Genomic DNA, 19,547 nt, shown 5'->3' with positions numbered 1-19,547 from the left:
GCTTCACTCACCCAACTACTTTTTTTCCTCTCTGGCACAGATTTCAGGATTGTTTCTCAGTTCAGGCTGACAAGGTTTCTTCCATGACTGGAAGTGGTTCCAGTAATACATGTAATTCTTCCCTTCCCAATTTACTTATCCTTTTAACTTCTTATTTATTTCAGTTCAACAGGGAGCAACACAAGCAGTGCAAACACATCTGCTTCAACATTCAACATAATTATCAACAAGCTGTTCTCATCTGTTACTATTTTCCAGGAGGCTTATATGCAGACACCCAGGGCAATTTACACAGAATCTTGCCATTTAAGTAGGCTGTGCATCCACAAAGAAGTTTAGTTTATAACCACCGGTTATCTAATAAAGACATTTTCTAATTTAACAGTTTCCTGTACATCAGAGTTATGCTCTTCTGAGAACTGCAAGAACAGCAGCCAGATTTCTAAATCATTTCCTGATCGATTCCTTCTGGCGTGGGTTAGTTTTGCCACATGAGCTAAATTCTTTATTCTAATCCTAAATCCAGAGTTAATCCGGAATTCATGTTCCTAGATTATTTTGTACCAACAGTATATACTAGGGCTTTCCTTACCAATATTAATTGCATCTTTTGAGGATGTCTACTTGCATCTGAGAGTTAGCATCTCAGCCCGAGTTCACTAAGCTAACAGGTTTTGCACTAGCTGTGTAGACGTTGTGGGTCGGGCTGGAACTCAGGGTCTCAAGCCTGGGGCTTGAAAGCCCAAGTGCCAGCCCAAGCTGTAACGACTATCTAGCTACTTTTAGTGTGCTTGCACGAGCCCCACTGACACAACTCTGTGGACTCGAGCTGGGTGGCTTGTTTCCAGATGCAGTACAGACATATCCTTGAAGTGTCCCATTACCTATAGCTTTAAGGTTGGTCATTAGTAGTTGGACTGATGAAGCTGGTCTTCCCGGCTGAAAGTTCATCAGGCTCAAATACATCTGTAAACAACACAGAGTGGCAGTGTGTTTTTTCTATCCGCTAGAGCCATTTGTCTTTTTCTAATTTTACCATATTCAGGCAGATTTGCCCATCCACAGAGTTATGGCTAACGGATGGGATTCAATTGCTAGTTTATCTGCTTCCTCTGTACCTAGCCAAAAGACTATTTCAATTCTCTACTCCAAACTTAAGAACACAGAAGTCCAATTGCTCTTGGCCGCTGGAACCTCAGTTTCCCAGCCAGCTACACCTTTTATGGATATTTTCTTGAACCTTTTTTCACAGTATTATAAGTATAGCAGTTGTTGCCAGAAACTGTTTCCAGCAGTATCCAACCACATGTTGACTGGACTAAGGCCAACTTGACTTCTTTGGGAGTGGCTTCCTACACTGAGCCCAGTTTCAGTAGCATACTGAAAGCTTCTTCAGCATGGGATAGAATAGGCCTGATTCTCTTCTCAGCTATCCCAGTTTGAAGCAGGAGTATTTCTACCAAAGTAATGGTGCTATCCCCGTGCAAAGATGGTATTAGATCAGAAGCAGGCCCTAGTTCTCTTGCAGCATTGATCCCCAAAACTAAAAATACACTAACTTTAAAATAATCTGGTTATACTCCTAAAATTTGCCACTGATTGGTGAAAGCTACTGAGCAAGGGTATAAAACAGAAGCAAAATTGAGATGCAATACAGTCATTTTTTCTGTATGAATCCATATATCCCAGTGATCCTCTTATTTCTCTAGGCAGAAAATTAAAGAAAACAAGATCTATTCATTGAAAATAGATATTGTGCAACTTCAGTTCCTATGAGGGCACTCAGCACCAGAAAGGCACAAGCCTTATACACTTTGGATGAAGTCCTGGGCCTACTGAAGTCAATGCCAAAACTCTCATCAACTTCAGCGAGGCCAGGATTTTACCCTGTAACTTCTTCCCTTAAATCATGGCAATGGTGCAACTTTTACTGCCCTAATTTTCTTATTCCAAGGCCCAGTCCAGAGGTTCTTACTCAATTTTTACTCTGGGAAGCTCCACTGAAATTAATGGGAGTTTGCCTATGTTTGGTCCTTGTGCATCTATATAATGACTAATAAAAGCTAAGATACTATGATCTTACGTATTATGCTATAGATCAATATATTTAAAAAGACACGGGCAAGTAACTAAGGCCCAAAATGTTACTTTATCTGAACATTTATTAATCTGGTGGGAGATGTACTTCAGATTTCAAGGGCCTGACTCTGATCTCATTTACACTGGTTTGAATCAGAAGACAGTGGAGTCACACTGGTGTACGACTGATGTAAATAGGGGGAGAATCAGACACAGCATTTCTACTTCTTTTTAAATATAACCCATGATAACATGATGATAGTAGGAGCTCCCCTAATCTGTTTCTACTCTAGTAGCGAAGCACAGTGTTTAACTGTTCCTGGACTTGCACACATGGCCGCTGACATCAGCATTGAAACTGCTGCCAAAAAGGGAAGCAAACCAAAAGGAGCCATGCAGGATTCTGAAGAAAGAGAAAGAAAGGGAAAAAAAAAGTTTTCCAAAGAGAGAAAGACCTGAGCTTGAAGAGTGAAGATGCTTTATTTTCCTTTCTATACACACCATGAAGAGTAAAAACAAAATTAAAGCTGTAACTAAAAAGTGATTAACTGTCTCCTTTTTAGTCACTTCAGTGCATGTTTCCCATCAGTCATCACATTCCTCCACAAGCTACTTTACTGTTGTCTAAAGTATCAGTCTGAGACATGTGGGTCTGGGAATATATTTTTTTTATGATGGAATGCTCACCGAATTGGCATTTTGTCTTTTAAACTAGTCACCCTTTTCCAATCCATAACAATCTGTTTAATTTGATTGTTCCTCAGAAGGCTGTGCAACTTAACTGACTTTATGAATCACTTTAGATTTATTGCCAATTGCAGCCTGTTTTATAACAACCATTTGTCCTTAGTTTAGCACTCAGAGCTTTCGGGAAGCACTCTGGCTTTGGTATTTTGAGAGGCGAGAGCTACACAATACACATGTGTTGCTGGAGGTTAGAGGTGGATGTGTGTTCATGTCACATTTCACAGAGGGGTCTGGAGTAAAAATGACATCAGAAAATTGTGAAACATTTGTCTCTAGAAAAAAATCAAGATCCCAGCAAAAAAAAATTACAATAATTAAGGGTCAAATTTGACTCCTCTTACTCTCAGTGAGAAGGACGTAATACCTTCCAGGCTGCAGGTGTTACTAAATATGAGTAGGAGTGTCAGAATCTGGCCTCAAAGGATTAGGTATCCCATCATCTATTTAAAAAAAAACTGGAATGAAGCAAGAATTATACATACTCAGGTCACAGTGGATTCCATAATAACCTGGTCGGCAGGTGCATTTGCCTGTCGCTGGGTGACATTCCTCATTCTCTGCAGAGCACTGACATAGTTGGTTACAGTTCTTACCATATGTGCCTGGTGGACAAGCTGAGGGAAGAGGAAATGTAAACCAATGAATTAAATTTGTCTTGGTAAATATAGCACTCAAACAAAGAGCAGGCTAAAATTTATTAAATAAAACCACTGCCTACAGAAGTATGCTGCCCTCTGGGACTCTAGTTTTATTAAATTTACTTGGGGATTACTTCACTATTTGATTTTGTTTTGTTCAGTCAATTTATGCCCAACTGCCAAGGGCCAGCTGCAATTTTCTTGTCACTAAAGAAAATCATAGTGTGATGTCAGGTAAAATCGACTAAAATAACAGTATAACTCATGAGGGACCATGTGTATGGATAAAGACATTTTCCCTTGTGTAAATAGTTTAAACTTTCAAGGTTGCTTTAGCACAAACGTTTGTACATGTTGCATTTTGTCACTTGTCAGCCATGCTGCCTACATTTTTCTGACTGTTTAGATCTAGGTTCTTATGTTGGTGCGCACCACACTATCTGAGCACCGTCGGAGAAATATCAGGCCAAATTCTCAGGTGATATAAATTGGTACAGCAAAAGCAACTTGAATAAAGCTGTGGCGGTTGTTACAGTTATTTATCATTATTTTTTTTACTTAGCATCCACTGCCACTGATTGGGGTTAACATCCCATTGTGCCACAAACTGTATACACACACAAGAAACAGGCAGTCCCTGCCCCAAAAGCTTACAGTCTTACAGATCAGATCGGGAGCTGACTAAAATTTCAATAATCAGATCTTTTTAATAGTAAAAATTATGCTCAGACAACAGGTTTCTGAAATTTTGCATTAAGGAAAAGCAAAATAAGAATCATAGAGCTTGGAGCACAAAGTAAATCCAGTTTGTCTTTAAAGATAACCCCAGAATGGATGTGGTTCTTGCCACAGACAATAATAAATAATGATTACAATAAAAATATAATTTTCTGGTGCTCCGGCAGCCAAGAACAGAAGCTGTTCTCCCACAGAACACCAATGGAAGGCAGAGGTGGGAATACTGCCTGCCCCCTGGAGGGACAGAATCCTCAGGTGGACTGGACACTTCCCTGTGCCAGTTTTGCTGAGTTTTGTCCCCCTGCTTGCTCTTGCAATCTGCAAGCAGAAAATCTATATTCAGCTTTCAAGCTCTAGTCCATTTTTATTAATGCAGTGTTCTAGCAGTCCTTACTCCTTCAGAGGTTGATTAAATCAGCTGTTCAGTTATTTAATAAATGAATCAATCCCCTGTAGGTTTTTTTCAAGGGGCAATTAGTCACATGCTTTTATAATAACTTACTTTTTTCACAGCCATAGCCAGTGAATCCTTGAGGGCAGCCACACTCTCCAGTCACATGGTAACAAGGGGTTCCCGAAGGGCAGTTGCAACGCTTGGTGCAGTAATTGCCATAGTAGCCAGGCAAGCAAGCTGGAATAACCAAACCAATTTTCATTAGAACAGATTGCAGAAGGGCTTAGAATCTAAAGGCCACGTTCGGCCCTTGACTGCAATGGAAGCCCAGGATTTCATGCTCTAACCACCAAATATATATGAAGAATACTGGTGCTTCCAAGAAGACTACCTCCCTGGGAGAATAGTAACGCCTGTTTATTTCTGTTGTTCAAATGTTACATTAGTTCCAGAGGTAGGAGATGAATTCCAAGCCACAATCAATGCAATCCTGGCCATTTGAAATCAATGACAAGAATCCCATTGATTTCAAGGGGGGCCAGGATTTCACTCATGATCGTTCCCTTCAATGTGTACCTTATTATGCTGCACAGAAGAAAACTTCATGTGACGTTGTCATCAAGAACTACAAGTAAAAATATAAAGACACCAAGTCGGGTCTTAATTATACTTTGAATACTTCTCATTTTTGCAAGATAAAATCTTGGGGTTTATAGCACCTGGTGTCAGAATTTTGTCATTTTCTCTTTTCTAGGGACACTAGAGAAATTCTTCAATGTGACATTTAAAAATATATTTTTATTTTAATGAAAAACTGCATGTGTCATGAAATATACAAGTCTGAAAGGCCTAGAGACTGACAGCGATTGACATGAAAGAAACTGAAGGGACACAATGTAGATCATCAACATGAAGACAATCTGCTAATGGGCAACTCCAGTTTGACCTGTGGAGAAGGAGAAAACTACCACAGCCTACCAAAAAGTACTCCTTAAGGCTTAATTCTGGGAAGCACTGAGTGCCCTCAACTCTCATTGATTTCAGTGAGATCATGCCAGGGCTTAATGATGTTATTGCAGGATGAGGGCCTTAATGGAGCAGACACAATACTAGGTAGATTTCTTGGTTGTACTCTCAGCAGAAACTCACGTTTGTCGCATCGTTTTCCTCGCCATCCTTTTTCACAGCGACACACTCCACTCTGATGGTGGCAGGAAGAGCTGTGCTCACAGTCACACCGTCCCTCACACTGCTCTCCGAAGAATCCAGAGGGACAGGCTGAGAGGAAAATTAGATAAGCAGAATAATGGTTCCTTCTGGTCTACAGAAAGCTGATGTGAAAGCCATCAGCCACTGACAAATAAGCCAATATTTATCTTCTTGGACAGCTTGGGATGATGAATAGTTGATACAGGCACTGAATTTATCATTTGAAGAGAGTATATTTAGCATATTTAAAATAGTTATATTCAATCCTGAATGCTAATGACTATGCACACGAAAGTTTGCAAAATGGCAGTAATCTTGAATCCTAGAGATCACAATGGATTGTATAATGATGGCAATACACTACACAGTGAACAACAACATACTGTGTTAATAATCATAGTAAGTTGTGCTTATCATCTCAAGGACTTTACAAGGTTGCTAACGGGAAACTGAGGCATGAGGAAGCAGGGGTGGCAGGTTTGTAGAAATGTTGGTGGTACCCAGAACTCTCCCCCCCCCAAAAAACCTCCACCCCCCCAAAAACTCCACCCCACCTCCTAAGGCTCTGGGAGGGAGTTTGGGTGAGGGAAGGAGGTCTGGGTGCAGGCCCTGGGCTGGGGCAGGGGATTGGGGTGCGGGCTGGGAGTCTCCATGTGCTGCTACCCCCAGGTATTGCCTCTCAGCTTCTTATTGGCCGCAGGGATACTTGGGGCAGGGCACAGACCCACCCTGGGGCTGCGGGGCGGGGTGGGGCAGCAGCCACATGGAGCAGGCAGGAAGCCTCTCAGCTCAGCTATGCTGCCAGTGGTGAGTGGGGACCCCGGGCTGTTTTAAATGGCCCGGGGGACGCGGAGGCGGGGACACCCGGGCCGGAAGGTGGGGCCGAGGGAGAGACCCGGTCTCAGACGTTGCTGGAGCCAGGCCCCGGGCCAGGAATATTCCTGGTGCCCAGGCACCATGGGCCCATAGAACTTGCTGCCCATGCGAGGAAGTGAAAGGTCAGAATTTCAAAGATTCCTATGACTCCCACTAACAAATGAAACTTGTGGATTCTCAGCACTTATAGAAAAAACAGTCCAGTTGTGACTTGTCCAAGATCATAAAGCAAGTGAATGGCAGAACTTGAAATAGAGCCCAAATTTCTGGACACTCAGTCCTAAATTCTGTGTTTCTAAGGGACTTATATGGCTCCCATTATTATTGTATCTGAGCACCTCACAGGCTTTTATATATTGCTCATCATATCACCCCTGTGAAACAGGGAAGTGCCCCATTCTTTTTTGAGCAGAGAGATTAAGTGACTTGCCCAAGGTCATACAGAGAATTGAACCCAGGTCTCCCAATCCCTAGCTAGCACCCTAACCACTGCACCAGCCTTCCTTTCTAACCATTAGCTAGCTCTAGTGCTCTGCAGAATGAAAAGTATTAAGATCAAATCGAAGGACAGAAAGTGACTCAATGTCATGGAGGGAGTTCCAGACAGAGGAGTCAATGCAAGTGAAACAGAGACCCTTGGGAGTTGAAATGGACAGCCACAGCTATAGAATGATTAATAAAAATACAGGAAACATTAATTAATAAGATGCTTATTATAGAATCGAGCTTTACAATCAGTCAAATAAAAGAAATTAGCCTTCCTACCAACATTGCACTGGTCCCCAATCCATCCTGGATGGCAGTTGCATTTCCCTGAATGTCGGTCACAAATTCCACCATTGCCACAGCTACAGTTCTCCTCATAGCTCTCTCCATACTTCCCATCCTCACACTCTGAAATCAATCAGGGCAGAATTTTATCAGAATCATAAGTGAATGAAAGGTCCAGCCAAAGCAAATGGAGAACATGATGGAACTCACCAAGTTCACAGGCTATACCAGTCCAACCTTTGGGACAAATGCATTGTCCAGTTACATGATCACACACAGCCTGATTGCGACAGATGCAGTGCTGCAAACAGTTCATGCCATATAAACCAGAAGGACAGGCTGTAAACAAAATTTAACATAAGAACGTAAGAATGGCCATATTGGGTCAGACCAAAAGTCCATCTAGCCCAGTATCCTGTCTTCCGACAGTGTCCAATGCCGGGTGCCCCAGAGGGAATGAACAGAACAGTAATCATCAAGTGATCCATTTCCTGTTGCCCATTCCCAGCTTCTGGCAAATAGAGGCTAGAGACACCATCCCTGCCCATCCTGTCTAATAGCCGTTGATGGACCTATCTTCCAGGAATTTATCTAGTTCTTTTTTAACCCTGTTATAGTCTTGGCCTTCACAACATCCTCTGGCAAAGGGTTCCATTTGATACAGATTATTTCACAAGGAAGCGTTGACATTAAATGTAAGTGTTTAGACTCCATCATTTTATATGTACAATGGGGATGATGCTTTCCAATGTGCATTACTTTGCATTTATCAACACTGAATTTCATCTGCCATTTTGTTGCCCAGTCACCCAGTTTTGAGAGATCCTTTTGTAACTCTTCACAGTCTGCCTGGGACTTAACTATCTTGAGTAGTTTTGTATCATCTGCAAATTTTGCCACCTCATTGTTTACCCCTTTTTCCAGATCATTTATGAATATGTTGAATAGGACTGGGCCCAGTACAGACCCCGGGGGACACCACTATTTACCTTTCTTCATTCTGAAAACTGACCATTTATTCCTATCCTTTGTTTCTTATCTTTTAACCAGCCACCAATCCATGAGAGGATCTTCTCAGCTTATTTTGCTTAAGAACCTTTGGTGAGGGACCTTGTCAAAGGCTTTCTGAAAACCTATATATAGGTGAGGCATGATTTCCCTTTACAAAAGCTATGTTGACTTTTTCCTAACACATTATGTTCATCTATGTGGCTTCCTGCTTCTAATGTACTAAAAACATTTTTTGCTATTACTTTTTGAGTCTTTGGCTAGCTGTTCTTCAAATTTCTTTTTTGGCCTTCCTAATTATATTTTTATACTTCATTTGCTAGAGTTTATGCTCCTTTCTATTTTCCTCAATAGGATTTAACTTCCACTTTTTAAAGGATGCCTTTTTGCCTCTCACTGCTTCTTTTACTTTGTTGTTTAACCATGGTGGCTCTTTTTTCATTCTCTTACTATGTTTTTTAATTTGGGGTATACATTTAAGTTGAGCCTCTATTATGGCATCTTTAAAAAGTTTCCATGCAGCTTGCAGGGATTTCACTTTTGGCGCTGTACCTTTTAATTTCTGTTTAACTAGCCTCCTCATTTTTGTGTAGTTCCCCTTTCTGAAATTAAATGACACAGTGTTGGGCTGCTGTGATGTTACAGAGATGTTACATTGAATTGTATTATGGTCACTATTACCAAGCAGTCCAGCTATATTCACCTCTTGGACCAGATCCTGTGCTCCACTTAAGACTAAAATCAAGAATTGTCTCTCCCCTTGTGGGTTCCAGGACTAGCTGCTCCAAGAAGCAGTCATTTAAGGCGTCAAGAAACTTTATCTCTGCATCCCTTCCTGAGGTGACATGTACCCAGTCAATATGGGGATAGTTGAATTCCCCCATTATTATTTAGTTTTTTATTTTAATAGTCTCTTTAATCTCTCTGAGCATTTCACAGTCACTACCACCATCCTGGTCTGGTAGTCAGTAATATATCCCTAGTGCTATATTCTTATTATTCATACATGGAACTACTATCCATAGAGATTCCATGGTACAGTTTGGTTCATTTAAGATTTTTACTTCATTTGATTTTACACTTTCTTTCACATATAGTGCTACTTCCTCACTAGCAGGACCTGTTTTGGCCTTCCGATATATTTTGTACCCTGGTATACTGTGTCCCAATGATCTCTAGCTTTTCCCATCCTCACCTATGATAGCAAGAGCTTGATTCTTCACAGCTTTCTCAATAATTAGGAGGCTATGTACTGGTTCCACTTTTTAATGGTTACTTTGTACGATACACAATTTTATAATTATTACATCTTTCTATCCAGAGCAGGCTGATGATATTCTATAGTTTGCCTATTTTTAATTTAAAGAAGTACATATAATGAATTCCTCACTATGGGTACTGGAACTTGGGAACTTTAGCTCAAAGGGCAGAGGCTTGTGCTTTAAGTGCTCAAGTGATAACTCCATAAATTGCTAGCAGTAGTAGGTTCTAGGCCACCAAATGGACTACTCACTAGAGGAGGACACTTTCCCAACAGTCCCTTCCCTCCCCCTGCCTTCCCCAGAGAAACCAAACACACAGAAGAATCCACAATGCACCATAATAGAAAGGAACCATTTGTGTCTGAAAATATGTAGTTTGATATAGGGTCTTTCTGACTGAAAAAGTGGTTGATTTACAGTTAATTAAAACAAAACAAAAACAACCAAAAACCCTCTATTTCCTTAAGAGAAACTTCACATTTCAGTCAATATTGTGCCCATCAGTATGAGGGAAATACTTGTGTGTCTATACTCCCCTCTCCCATGGAAATCATAAGCATGTGGAAAGTCCTTTTGTCCTTAGATTTTAAAAGGTGCTTTCAGACTTCCCTAAAATACAAATAGCTACTATTTTGCTGCAGATTTGTTCAATTAGCAATTCCAAAGTGAATGGCAAAGCTCCCAGTGAGGACATTCAATCCTAGATTTAGCTTATTGTGTAAAGAGCAACCACAAACTAGCGATTTGTAGGAAGATAACTGCTACACTGGGATGAGAGCACAGGCTACATTGCTGGTTCCGGATCACTTATCTAGACAATCCAAACCTTCCGTTTTTAAATTGAAATAGGTCCAAAGCGGGTAAATTGGATAAATATTTGATGTTGCCTGGATTATTTTTTATTTCATTTTAATTTTCAAAGATGGCAGGTTTTCTGTCTTACTACATTCTGGGATATTTTATCCCTCTTAGCCAAATCAGCTATTCCCTGGAACTCCCTACTGTACCCTTCACTTTGTACTCCTGGTTTCAGCATCTACTGTTTTGTGCTTGTATGGTACCTTAGACAATGGGGTCCTGGTCCAGGCCTAAATACTATGATAATATAAATAATAAATAATAATACTGTACCATGTATGTGCAGACTTCTCCTAGCTGCCCACACACTTAATAAATATTAGTAGATATAGGACAACCTGAACTTAAAATGGTTCTGTCTCTCAAATAGAAATTATTTTTTACAGACTGTGTGGCCCATTTGTACATATGTTTAATTACCATACAGTAAAGCCTGTACCAAAGACCACCCTTATTCAGTAATCACCTGTATAAATTGCTATAAGCATAAATCAGTTTCTAAAAGACCAGTATTTGTCTGTCCCTTTGCTTAAGGCAGGATACACTGAATACCTATAGTGGAAACTAACTTTAAGATGTTCTGCAAAAAACATACAGAACTTCCACAAACGGGGGGTTTGTGTGGCTACGTCCCTGGCCAACTTTGCAGACATCAGCCAGTGGGTTGGGACAATATTTCTATTTTATCTTCTTTTGCTCAAAAGCCATTTGATAAAGTAAAGTAGAAAGCTGGCAATTGAAATACTAATCAAAATCCCTGAGTAAGAAGTTTTGTTTTCCCCTTCTGTCATCTTCTTGCAACAGAAGTTACCGGTAAGTTCTCACTGCACCTTGCTGGCAGGTAGCTCCTCTCCATCCTGCTGCGCAAATACACATCCCAGTTACATGATCACAGCGCGCTCCATTGTGACAATTACAAGCATGACTGCAGCCTTCCCCATAACTGTCACCCTGGCAGGCTGCAAAGAGAGGACCATAAAGTGCAATTACAACACATCAAAGGAGGCATCATACAGAGCAAAATTCAGACATAACCCAATTCAAGGGAAATCAGTAAGAAATTGGCTTCTTATGAAACACTGTTCATATCATACCGATGCATAAGTTCATATATTAACCAGGCCTGACACTAAATAATGCGGGCTTAAAAATACGTATCAACGCAGTCTGAACAGATTTTTATCAAAGACTCAAATCACTTGGGTGATATATCATCTGTCATTCTCCTGTACCTTGGAATGTCTTTGTCTTAAACTAATGGTCCAGCAGAACAGCCAGCTTGACAGGCTGGTTATTTATTTGCAGCCTGGTAAGAGAACTGACAACTTCATTGTTTTCCTTGTTCATTTTTCACAGTTCGATGCTTTAGCTCACCCAAAGCCTTATTCTTTGCTCAGAAAGCAGTGATAATTTTATCACATTGGGTAAGCAGCTGGCTCCCAGTTGAAAACTTAACCCTGTATCCATTCAGCTCCATTTTGTCCTCTACCGGTGTTGCCTCCCATGAACAAAATGGCATTACAAGATTTCTGCTGTCTTCATTGTCATGGCTCCGTCTGTCTTTAAATGGCAGTAAATGGAGTATATTGTCACTTTGCTTTCTAGAGTATCACTCAAGGTATTTTAAGGAAGAAAAGCAGGAATGTCCTTATAGATGGCCAAGATAAAAGAATAAGATAGTTGTTGTCTTTGTCTTAATGGAGGCTTTAATTCTATGCTGTCACACTTGTTTTCCCAGAGATGATAAACACCATCCGCATTCTTCACAAGAGAAAATAAAAGGGTCTGATCCTGTGAAATGCCTTGTGTCCTTTGCTCCCATTAACTTTGGCACATAACATCTCATAGAACTGGGCCCACACTTTGACCTTTCATCAAAATCCCCAGGCCTTCTGGGGATCAAGATGTAATATTGCATGAAGGACTCATCAGTGAGAGAGAGAACGGAAGAATGGAATTTTGCCCACTTCAGTTGTGAATCTGGTTGACGCATTTGGCCTATTCATAACCCGTAGCTTCTTGTCTGAGGCTTTTCAGTGTCCCAGTGTGATTTACATGGATGACATTTCACTTGTAGCTCCTTTTCAACATATATATTTTTAAATCAGTTAGATCCCATCTGTATCACTACTGTAGCCAAGCCCAGGGACCCCGTTACAACGTTGTTAAACTCTACATTTTGGATGGGGCCTATCTGCCACCAAATTAAAGACTCAGACCATCTGAATGAGCTTTACCTTGATTATAGGGACAAATTTAAATTGGGTGTCCACAATACAAATCAGAATTATGCTGTAAAAGGGTGTTACTGGGTCCCCTGATTTAGTGTTGATTAACCCTGAGAGTGTCTCTCACCAGAAGTTTACATCACGTGCATACAAATCTCTTGTTATGCCTACTAGGAGACAGATGGGATTTATCAGTGAATTCGAAATTCCAAAACAAAAGCAGGAACTCTTGGTGAGGAAAATTAAACATTCCTGTCTCTTGTTAGGATTATACAGGCCTTCTTGGTTCATCTTTGGGGCATACTGCTTAGCAGAGGATTTACAATGTTGGAAGACTGAAACAGCAAGTGAAATTATCAAGCTATGCTTGCAGGTTTCTCTACTGATGGAGCAGAGTGAACTGAATTCTTCTTCCTCTTACTTTGATGAGGAGTGTAAAGATACTAGTTTACAAACTACATTAGGTGGCTAGATGCCAGAATTATTTTTCAGCATCCTCCTGAACATCTCATTGCTTGAAAACAAATGCTGCTCCTCCAGCTGTGAGAGCTAGCAGATTCCAGGAAATGCCAGCACAAATACACAACACAGAACAAATGCAAGGAGGCACCTGTGAATGCCCCCAGCAGAGCAGGGGTCAGAGTACTCTCTGCAAGGCTTGAATTATACTGTTTGGAGCAGTAGGACAAACAGTACAATTGATCCAAATCTTAGAACGTTCTTCTTCTTCTTCTATAGGTGCCATTGTTTAAAAAGATTTACAGGTGGACAATATCTCACCAGTACCTGGGGGCAGAATGGAGCTGGCTGCACACCCAGTGCAAAAGCCAGCTTGTAGATTCAGAGCAGGATAGCTTAACAATTTGCTTCTTGCTTCTCTGGCCCAAAGCACTGTGTAGTGCTTGCTGTTGATGGCAGCATGTGCACTAGAGCTGATTGGACGTGCCTAGCTAACCATCCCACATCCTTTGTGGAAGCTGTGCAGGTGCACTCACCAGACATGCACTCAGTGTCCTGGGCTGTAGGAGGGATCCTGCCATTCTGCTTGTGCAGAGCTGTGTGGGGCAGAAGCTTCCCAGGGCCTTTCCCCCTACCACACTGTGTACGGGCAGAAGGCAGGATTAATCAACCCTTGAGTTACCGATATTAGCAACTTCTAGAAAGAAACCTGAAAGATCCCTCAGTTGAATCACTCCTCAGGGAACTGGGCATCTCAAGTTAAACTTCTGGAAATAAGTGATCGACGCTGGTAAATGTTGCTAGTGTTTGATTTCAAACTGTCTTGCAGGCCACTACTCTTGGCACAGTGAAAGAACAAGTCAGACTCATTTATTTAACCCTCCTTGTTTACATGTTCTTTTCAGATAGGTTGCATCCTGTCTTGTCAGTAATTCTGAAAGCTTTCGCATCTGCACACTGGGACTTCCCGATGCCAGCAGCTCTTACTACTGCTAAGTCTCAGATCAACTCTATTTCTGTCTTAGTTAGGTTCCTCCAAACCTTAGCCCTCTCCCCCATTACTAAGGCTGTTAAGAGCGGCCCTGATATAAATATAATCATATCTGGGGTTAGATGACCTGGAAACAGGCCACTTCCATACATTGTTTATTATTATTGTTATAATTATTAGCAACCTTTGGCCAAACCTGCAAAGTCATCCATGTAGTACAAGGCATTACTAGATGATGATACATTGTTTAGCTAAGGGAGAAACAAGTCACCCCTGTGCATTGTTATGTGACCTTACCCTTTTGCAGGCAAAAGGAGTCTTGAAGCCTTTGGTGTCTTAACTAGCACAAGGGATAAATCAAGAGCAGCATGAAGCTTTAATGGTTCCAGTGCAAGAGAATAAATAGTTGCTTTCTTACGTCATCCCAGTAGACTTTGCTAGGAAGATGAAGGGGGACAGGTGAGGCCTATGACAAAGGGCCTCATTTCTTAATTGAATTTAATAAAATATGTAGGAACAAAGCTTCCAATTTTTAATACAGTTTACAGAGCAGTCAAGAGCGAAGCTGACGGATTGCTAACTTTGTGGATCTTTTGAAGGGCAGCATAAATGGACTGCAACCAAGAAACAAGCAACACACCCACTCAGCAACACCTCTGCTCCCAAACTGCACAGACATATTTCAATGGCACTATTTTTCACAAAGCCAGTTCATTAACCTATAAACAGGGTAGCAAGAGAGATTACCACTGACATGAAGAATTTTAATACATTAAACCAAAGGTGGAATAGCTGATCCAGGTGTTTGTAGAAGGAAAAAAGACTGGGTGGTGGCACTGAGGGATTGTTTGGAAAGTAGGTGGGAGGACAGCAGAAAGGTTCAACAACATTGTCCCTGGAGTCAGAGGATGGGGGAGGTTGTGGGAGAGGATCTTTAGATAGAAGGGAAGATGTGTGAGCTTGTGTGTGCACAGGGAATTGCAGGAAAGAGGTGGGATACGGTCAGAGGTAGAGGTAGCAGGATTGTTTGGTTGTTGCATGTCCCATGACAGCAGGCCACTATGGGGATTGGGCTGGAATCAGGGTTGGTCAAATCAGGGTGCATGTCTGGAAAAGTTGCAGTCGGGTTTGATAATTAAGGTGGTTGGAGTTTGTAGGAGGGTGACAAAATGGTTTGTCAAATAAGTGTGTTAAATAGCTGAGAGAGAATCATGACATTTGTGGGTCTAAGGAGCCCTGTACAGGCCTCCACAAATAATAAGAATCTATTTATTATGCAATGCTGCTATGGATGAGTGTAAATTGTTCTGAGCGCCACAGTGCTGTCTGCAGAGGATGATTATACTGTACTTTCAGGGTGAAATCCTGGCTCTGTTGAAGTCACTGTGGTCAGGAGTCATCCTCAGTGTTTGAAGGATTAAAGCTTAAAAAATTAATTTGGAAAACGCCATTACTGATTCTTTCGAACAACAAGGCTCAGTGATGCCTGCAAATGATGCTATGAAGATAAGGAAAAGAATGTCTTTCCATCAGATTTGCTGGCAGATTTATCAGAAGATCCAGTAACAATGTCTATTCAAAACAGAAACAAAGCAACCACCTCAGAACCTGCCTTGTTAAGTGGGACAGTTCATTCTTACTGTTTGTGAAATTCCAGGAACTTACGTTTTTTGCAAATGACATTTCTAAGAATTAATTATAAAACCACCTACCCCCACTCCACCCTAATAGCAAAACAATCCTGGGGAGTAACATTTTGCCCTTTAACACTTTATAGAAATGAAAAGTTCGGTTAACATATTGCAGGACACAAAACAAAAACAAAATGGGACGTACTGTGAAACACTTACGTTTGATGTATTGCAATGGAAGTAAAAGGAAATAACAGATGATTTGTATGCCAACCAAAAAATTGTTTCCATTTATGGCATCTCTGGAAAGAAGTGTGACTTATCTATCTAACTTACTAGGTTGTTCTACACCTAATCAGGACCAATTTTTAGAGTTAGAAAGACGAGCTTTTGTGAGCTTTGTCAGCTTCGCTGGGCTCATTGTTGTTATACGTACACTGGTCACACTTGGCTCCCATCCATCCAGGGAGGCACTGGCATGTTCCTATGATGTGGTCACAGTGAGCTGCATTCTTGCATTCACACACCTGGTGGCAGTCAAGTCCAAAAAATCCAGCTGGACAAGCTAAAAATGGAAAAAAGGTAGTTTTTTAAAAAGCAGTTCCCATGTCTGGCAAACAGCAAATTCCAGCTCTTGGCTTCTGGAAACTCTGTACATGAGAAAACGTTTTAGTTGGTGCCCTTTTTAGTTATACAGTCAATTTGAAATTATACTTGGGAGCCTGTGTCCCATTAAAGGTTAAAACTGAAAAGCAGTGAATGGGGAAATCCACACACAAGTCCCATTATTGTGCATGCCCTACAATTTGGGGTGTATGTACCCTGATTATTATACTATTGTACAGATTGCTACCCAGGGAAATGCAGCTGAGCCTATCATCCAAAACCACAAGACTAGAGAGCTAATGAATGTGAATTCACACAAACCAGTTGTTATTAAAAGGAGCTGTGAAGAAAAAGGTGAATAGACTAAAAAGAGGAAAGACTTCCCAGTTCTATGTGAGCTGCATTTGTAGATAAGGTGGATTTCAAGAGGTTAGGCAATTCTGTATAACACAAAGTTTAGATTATCCCTTTCCCATCTCCTTATCTTTAGATTTGGGGACATATGATCCAATTGACTGACCCTGCCATATTTCTAAAGAGTTTTACAAAACAAATATATGATATATTATTGCAGTTCAGTGTTTACAGGAAAAACTTGCTAGAAGAAGCAGTTAATTCACATTGGTAGGCAAAGAACACCAAGAGAAACTAAATGTGGCAGGGCCTCTTCAGGGCATCACAGAGATTCAATACATACACTCGCAGAGTGTGAGAAAGAGTAGACCGTCCAGGGCCGCCCAGAGGATTCCGGGGGCCCGGGGTCTTCGGCGGCGGGGGGCCCTTCCGTTCCAGGACCCGCCGCCGAAGTGCCCCGAAGACCCGCGGCGGGGCCCCCCCGCCGCCGAATTACCGCCGAAGCAGGACCCGCTGCCGAAGCGCAGCCCGGTCTTCGGCGGTAATTCGGTGGCGGGGGGGGGTCCCCGCCGCGGGCCTTCGGGGCACTTCGGCGGCGGGTCCCGGAACAGAAGGGGCCCCCCGCCGCCGAAGACCGGGCTGCGCTTCGGCGGCGGCGGCGGGTCCCGCTTCCCCCGCCCCGGCCCTGGCCCCAGCCCCAGCCTCAGCCTCTTACCCGAGCGCGTCTCCGGCGGGGCCTGAGCTCCGTCCCGCTCAGAGCCGCGTGGTGAGGGGGCGGGGCTGTGAGCTCCACGCCGAGCGGAGGCAGCTGAGCTCAGCCTGGAGCTCCCAGCCCCGCCCCCTCCCCACGCGGCTCGGATCGGGGCGGGGCTCAGGGGCTCGGCCGGAGACTCGGCGCTTGATGCGCTGAGGCTCCAGGAGAGGGGCAGAGGCGGGAGCCTCCGCTCTTCTCTTGGGGGCCCCTGCGGAGCCCGGGGCCCGGGGCAAATTGCCCCCTTTGCCCCCCCCTCTGGGCGGCCCTGAGTAGACCTGATGATTCAGGCTATGTATGCACCAATAAGGAACACTTGACATAGGGAGAATAAACTATCAACGATTGTCTCAGTGGTCGAGAGGTTTCTCTATCCATATTATGTGCAAAATACTATGCTAAAAGAATGCTAAGGTTGCATAGTCAAATTCTAAAAAGTTAGGAAGTGATAGAATTAAGGTTGCCTGGATGGACACTGAATGAGCAGCTATGCAATATTTTGTTTTAGCCACATTGCTCAATGTGTGGCAGTAGGCCTTACTTACTGCACACCACTTAAATTGTGCTCTGAATGCAGAATTATTAATTTTCTCATGAGTTTTGCTATGATGCCAATCAATAAAATTTCTGAGTGCTTAACAAACATTGATGAATCAAATTTGACAGCACCCCTATAACAGTATCATTCTATATAAACATCTCAACTGAGCACCCAAAATTGGTGGACACTTTTTACCTTAATCTCTGTGCCCCAGTTCACAATTGGTAAAATGAGATAAGTTTTGTGTGTACAATTTTCTACTTTTTTTTTTTAAAGAAGAAACGACCCAATGCACAAACAAATCCCCCCACAGAAATTCCACCATATGGAATGATACTAACAACTGAATAGATCATCAACATGGTTGGAACCTTTAGATCTACAGCATAGACTTCTGCTATAAGAGCTAACTGAGTAACTGACAGCAATAAGAGGTTGTTATCCTTTGTCTGGAGGGAGATGAGGAAGGGAGGGAGATGCGACACACTTTGCCAGTGGGTTTCAAAGATGGCAACAGAGGAATGTTGAGCCTCTAGAATCTTGTGTTCCATTCCAGGTTCTGGAGGGGTGCGTTCTCTAGTGGACACAGACCTTTTCCCCCCATTCTCCTCCAAGCCCGATCCTTTCTGTCCCTGCCCCAGTCCTGTCTCTTCCCCACCACCTCCCACCCATGTACCCCTGGCTCCTGGTTCCTGTTTCTTGCCTCACCAGTCCCAGACCCCAACACCCTGCTGGCCTTCTCATTGCAGTCTCCTTGCCCCGTCAGTCCCAGTTTCCCAGGCTCTGCTCCCCACTTCCTATTTCTCCACCTGCCAGTCCTTCCATTTCTCACCATCAGGCTTTATGGCTCAATCTAATCCTTCCACTGCTGCTGCATCTGAAAATGGGGTCTTTTAAAAGAGTGTTGCTACTTACCCTGCCTATAATACAATGAAATCCAGTGCAATATCTGTAGATATCAGTGGACTAAAATAGAAAGTGAATGTAAGTCCTCTGGTGGCAAAAGGTAGTAGTGGTAGCACAGTGCAAAATCTGATTTGGAATCTCTGGGAAGCTCACTTTGACTTGACAGTGGCAGCTTAGTTTTCTGAACATATGATTTCATGCAACTGGCTCATTTACTCCAAGTGGAATGGCAATTCTCTTCTTCAGTCAGTCCAACCAGTAGCTTCTTCAAGGTCGCATGGATGCTTTGAGACTTATTGTACCTTCCAAACATGTGCTGTCTCAGATAAATGGGGAAATAGAACATATATTGGTGTCAAACAGTCAAGAAGTATTAATCAGCCCTCTGTTTATTCTCATTGGTGGGCGAGCCGATATCAAGCTGCAAAGTAGAAATTACTGCATGTGGTTTCAACTCTTAACTGAATCACTGTATACTGCATATTATTGTTAATTAAGTT

General features: G+C 42.3%; 1 protein-coding gene across 1 annotated transcript in view; it reads right to left on the bottom strand.

Annotated features, from left to right (window-relative positions):
* Window positions 1-19,547, bottom strand: part of LOC123377276 (multiple epidermal growth factor-like domains protein 6) — a 269,454-nt gene that overhangs the window by 15,306 nt on the left and 234,601 nt on the right. Inside the window, exons 24-30 of the mRNA XM_045029959.1 lie at window positions 16,326-16,454; window positions 11,411-11,539; window positions 7,663-7,791; window positions 7,447-7,575; window positions 5,746-5,874; window positions 4,705-4,833; window positions 3,309-3,440 (exon numbers count right to left, since the gene is read on the bottom strand). Coding sequence (XP_044885894.1) covers window positions 3,309-3,440; window positions 4,705-4,833; window positions 5,746-5,874; window positions 7,447-7,575; window positions 7,663-7,791; window positions 11,411-11,539; window positions 16,326-16,454 — 906 coding nt within the window. The remainder of the gene's footprint in view (window positions 1-3,308; window positions 3,441-4,704; window positions 4,834-5,745; window positions 5,875-7,446; window positions 7,576-7,662; window positions 7,792-11,410; window positions 11,540-16,325; window positions 16,455-19,547) is intronic.

This window comes from Mauremys mutica, chromosome 9 (genome assembly GCF_020497125.1).
Source record: "Mauremys mutica isolate MM-2020 ecotype Southern chromosome 9, ASM2049712v1, whole genome shotgun sequence".
Taxonomy (NCBI): domain Eukaryota; kingdom Metazoa; phylum Chordata; order Testudines; family Geoemydidae; genus Mauremys; species Mauremys mutica.
The sequence above is the reverse complement of the archived record's forward strand: the minus strand, read 5'-3'. Positions and strand labels throughout refer to the sequence as shown.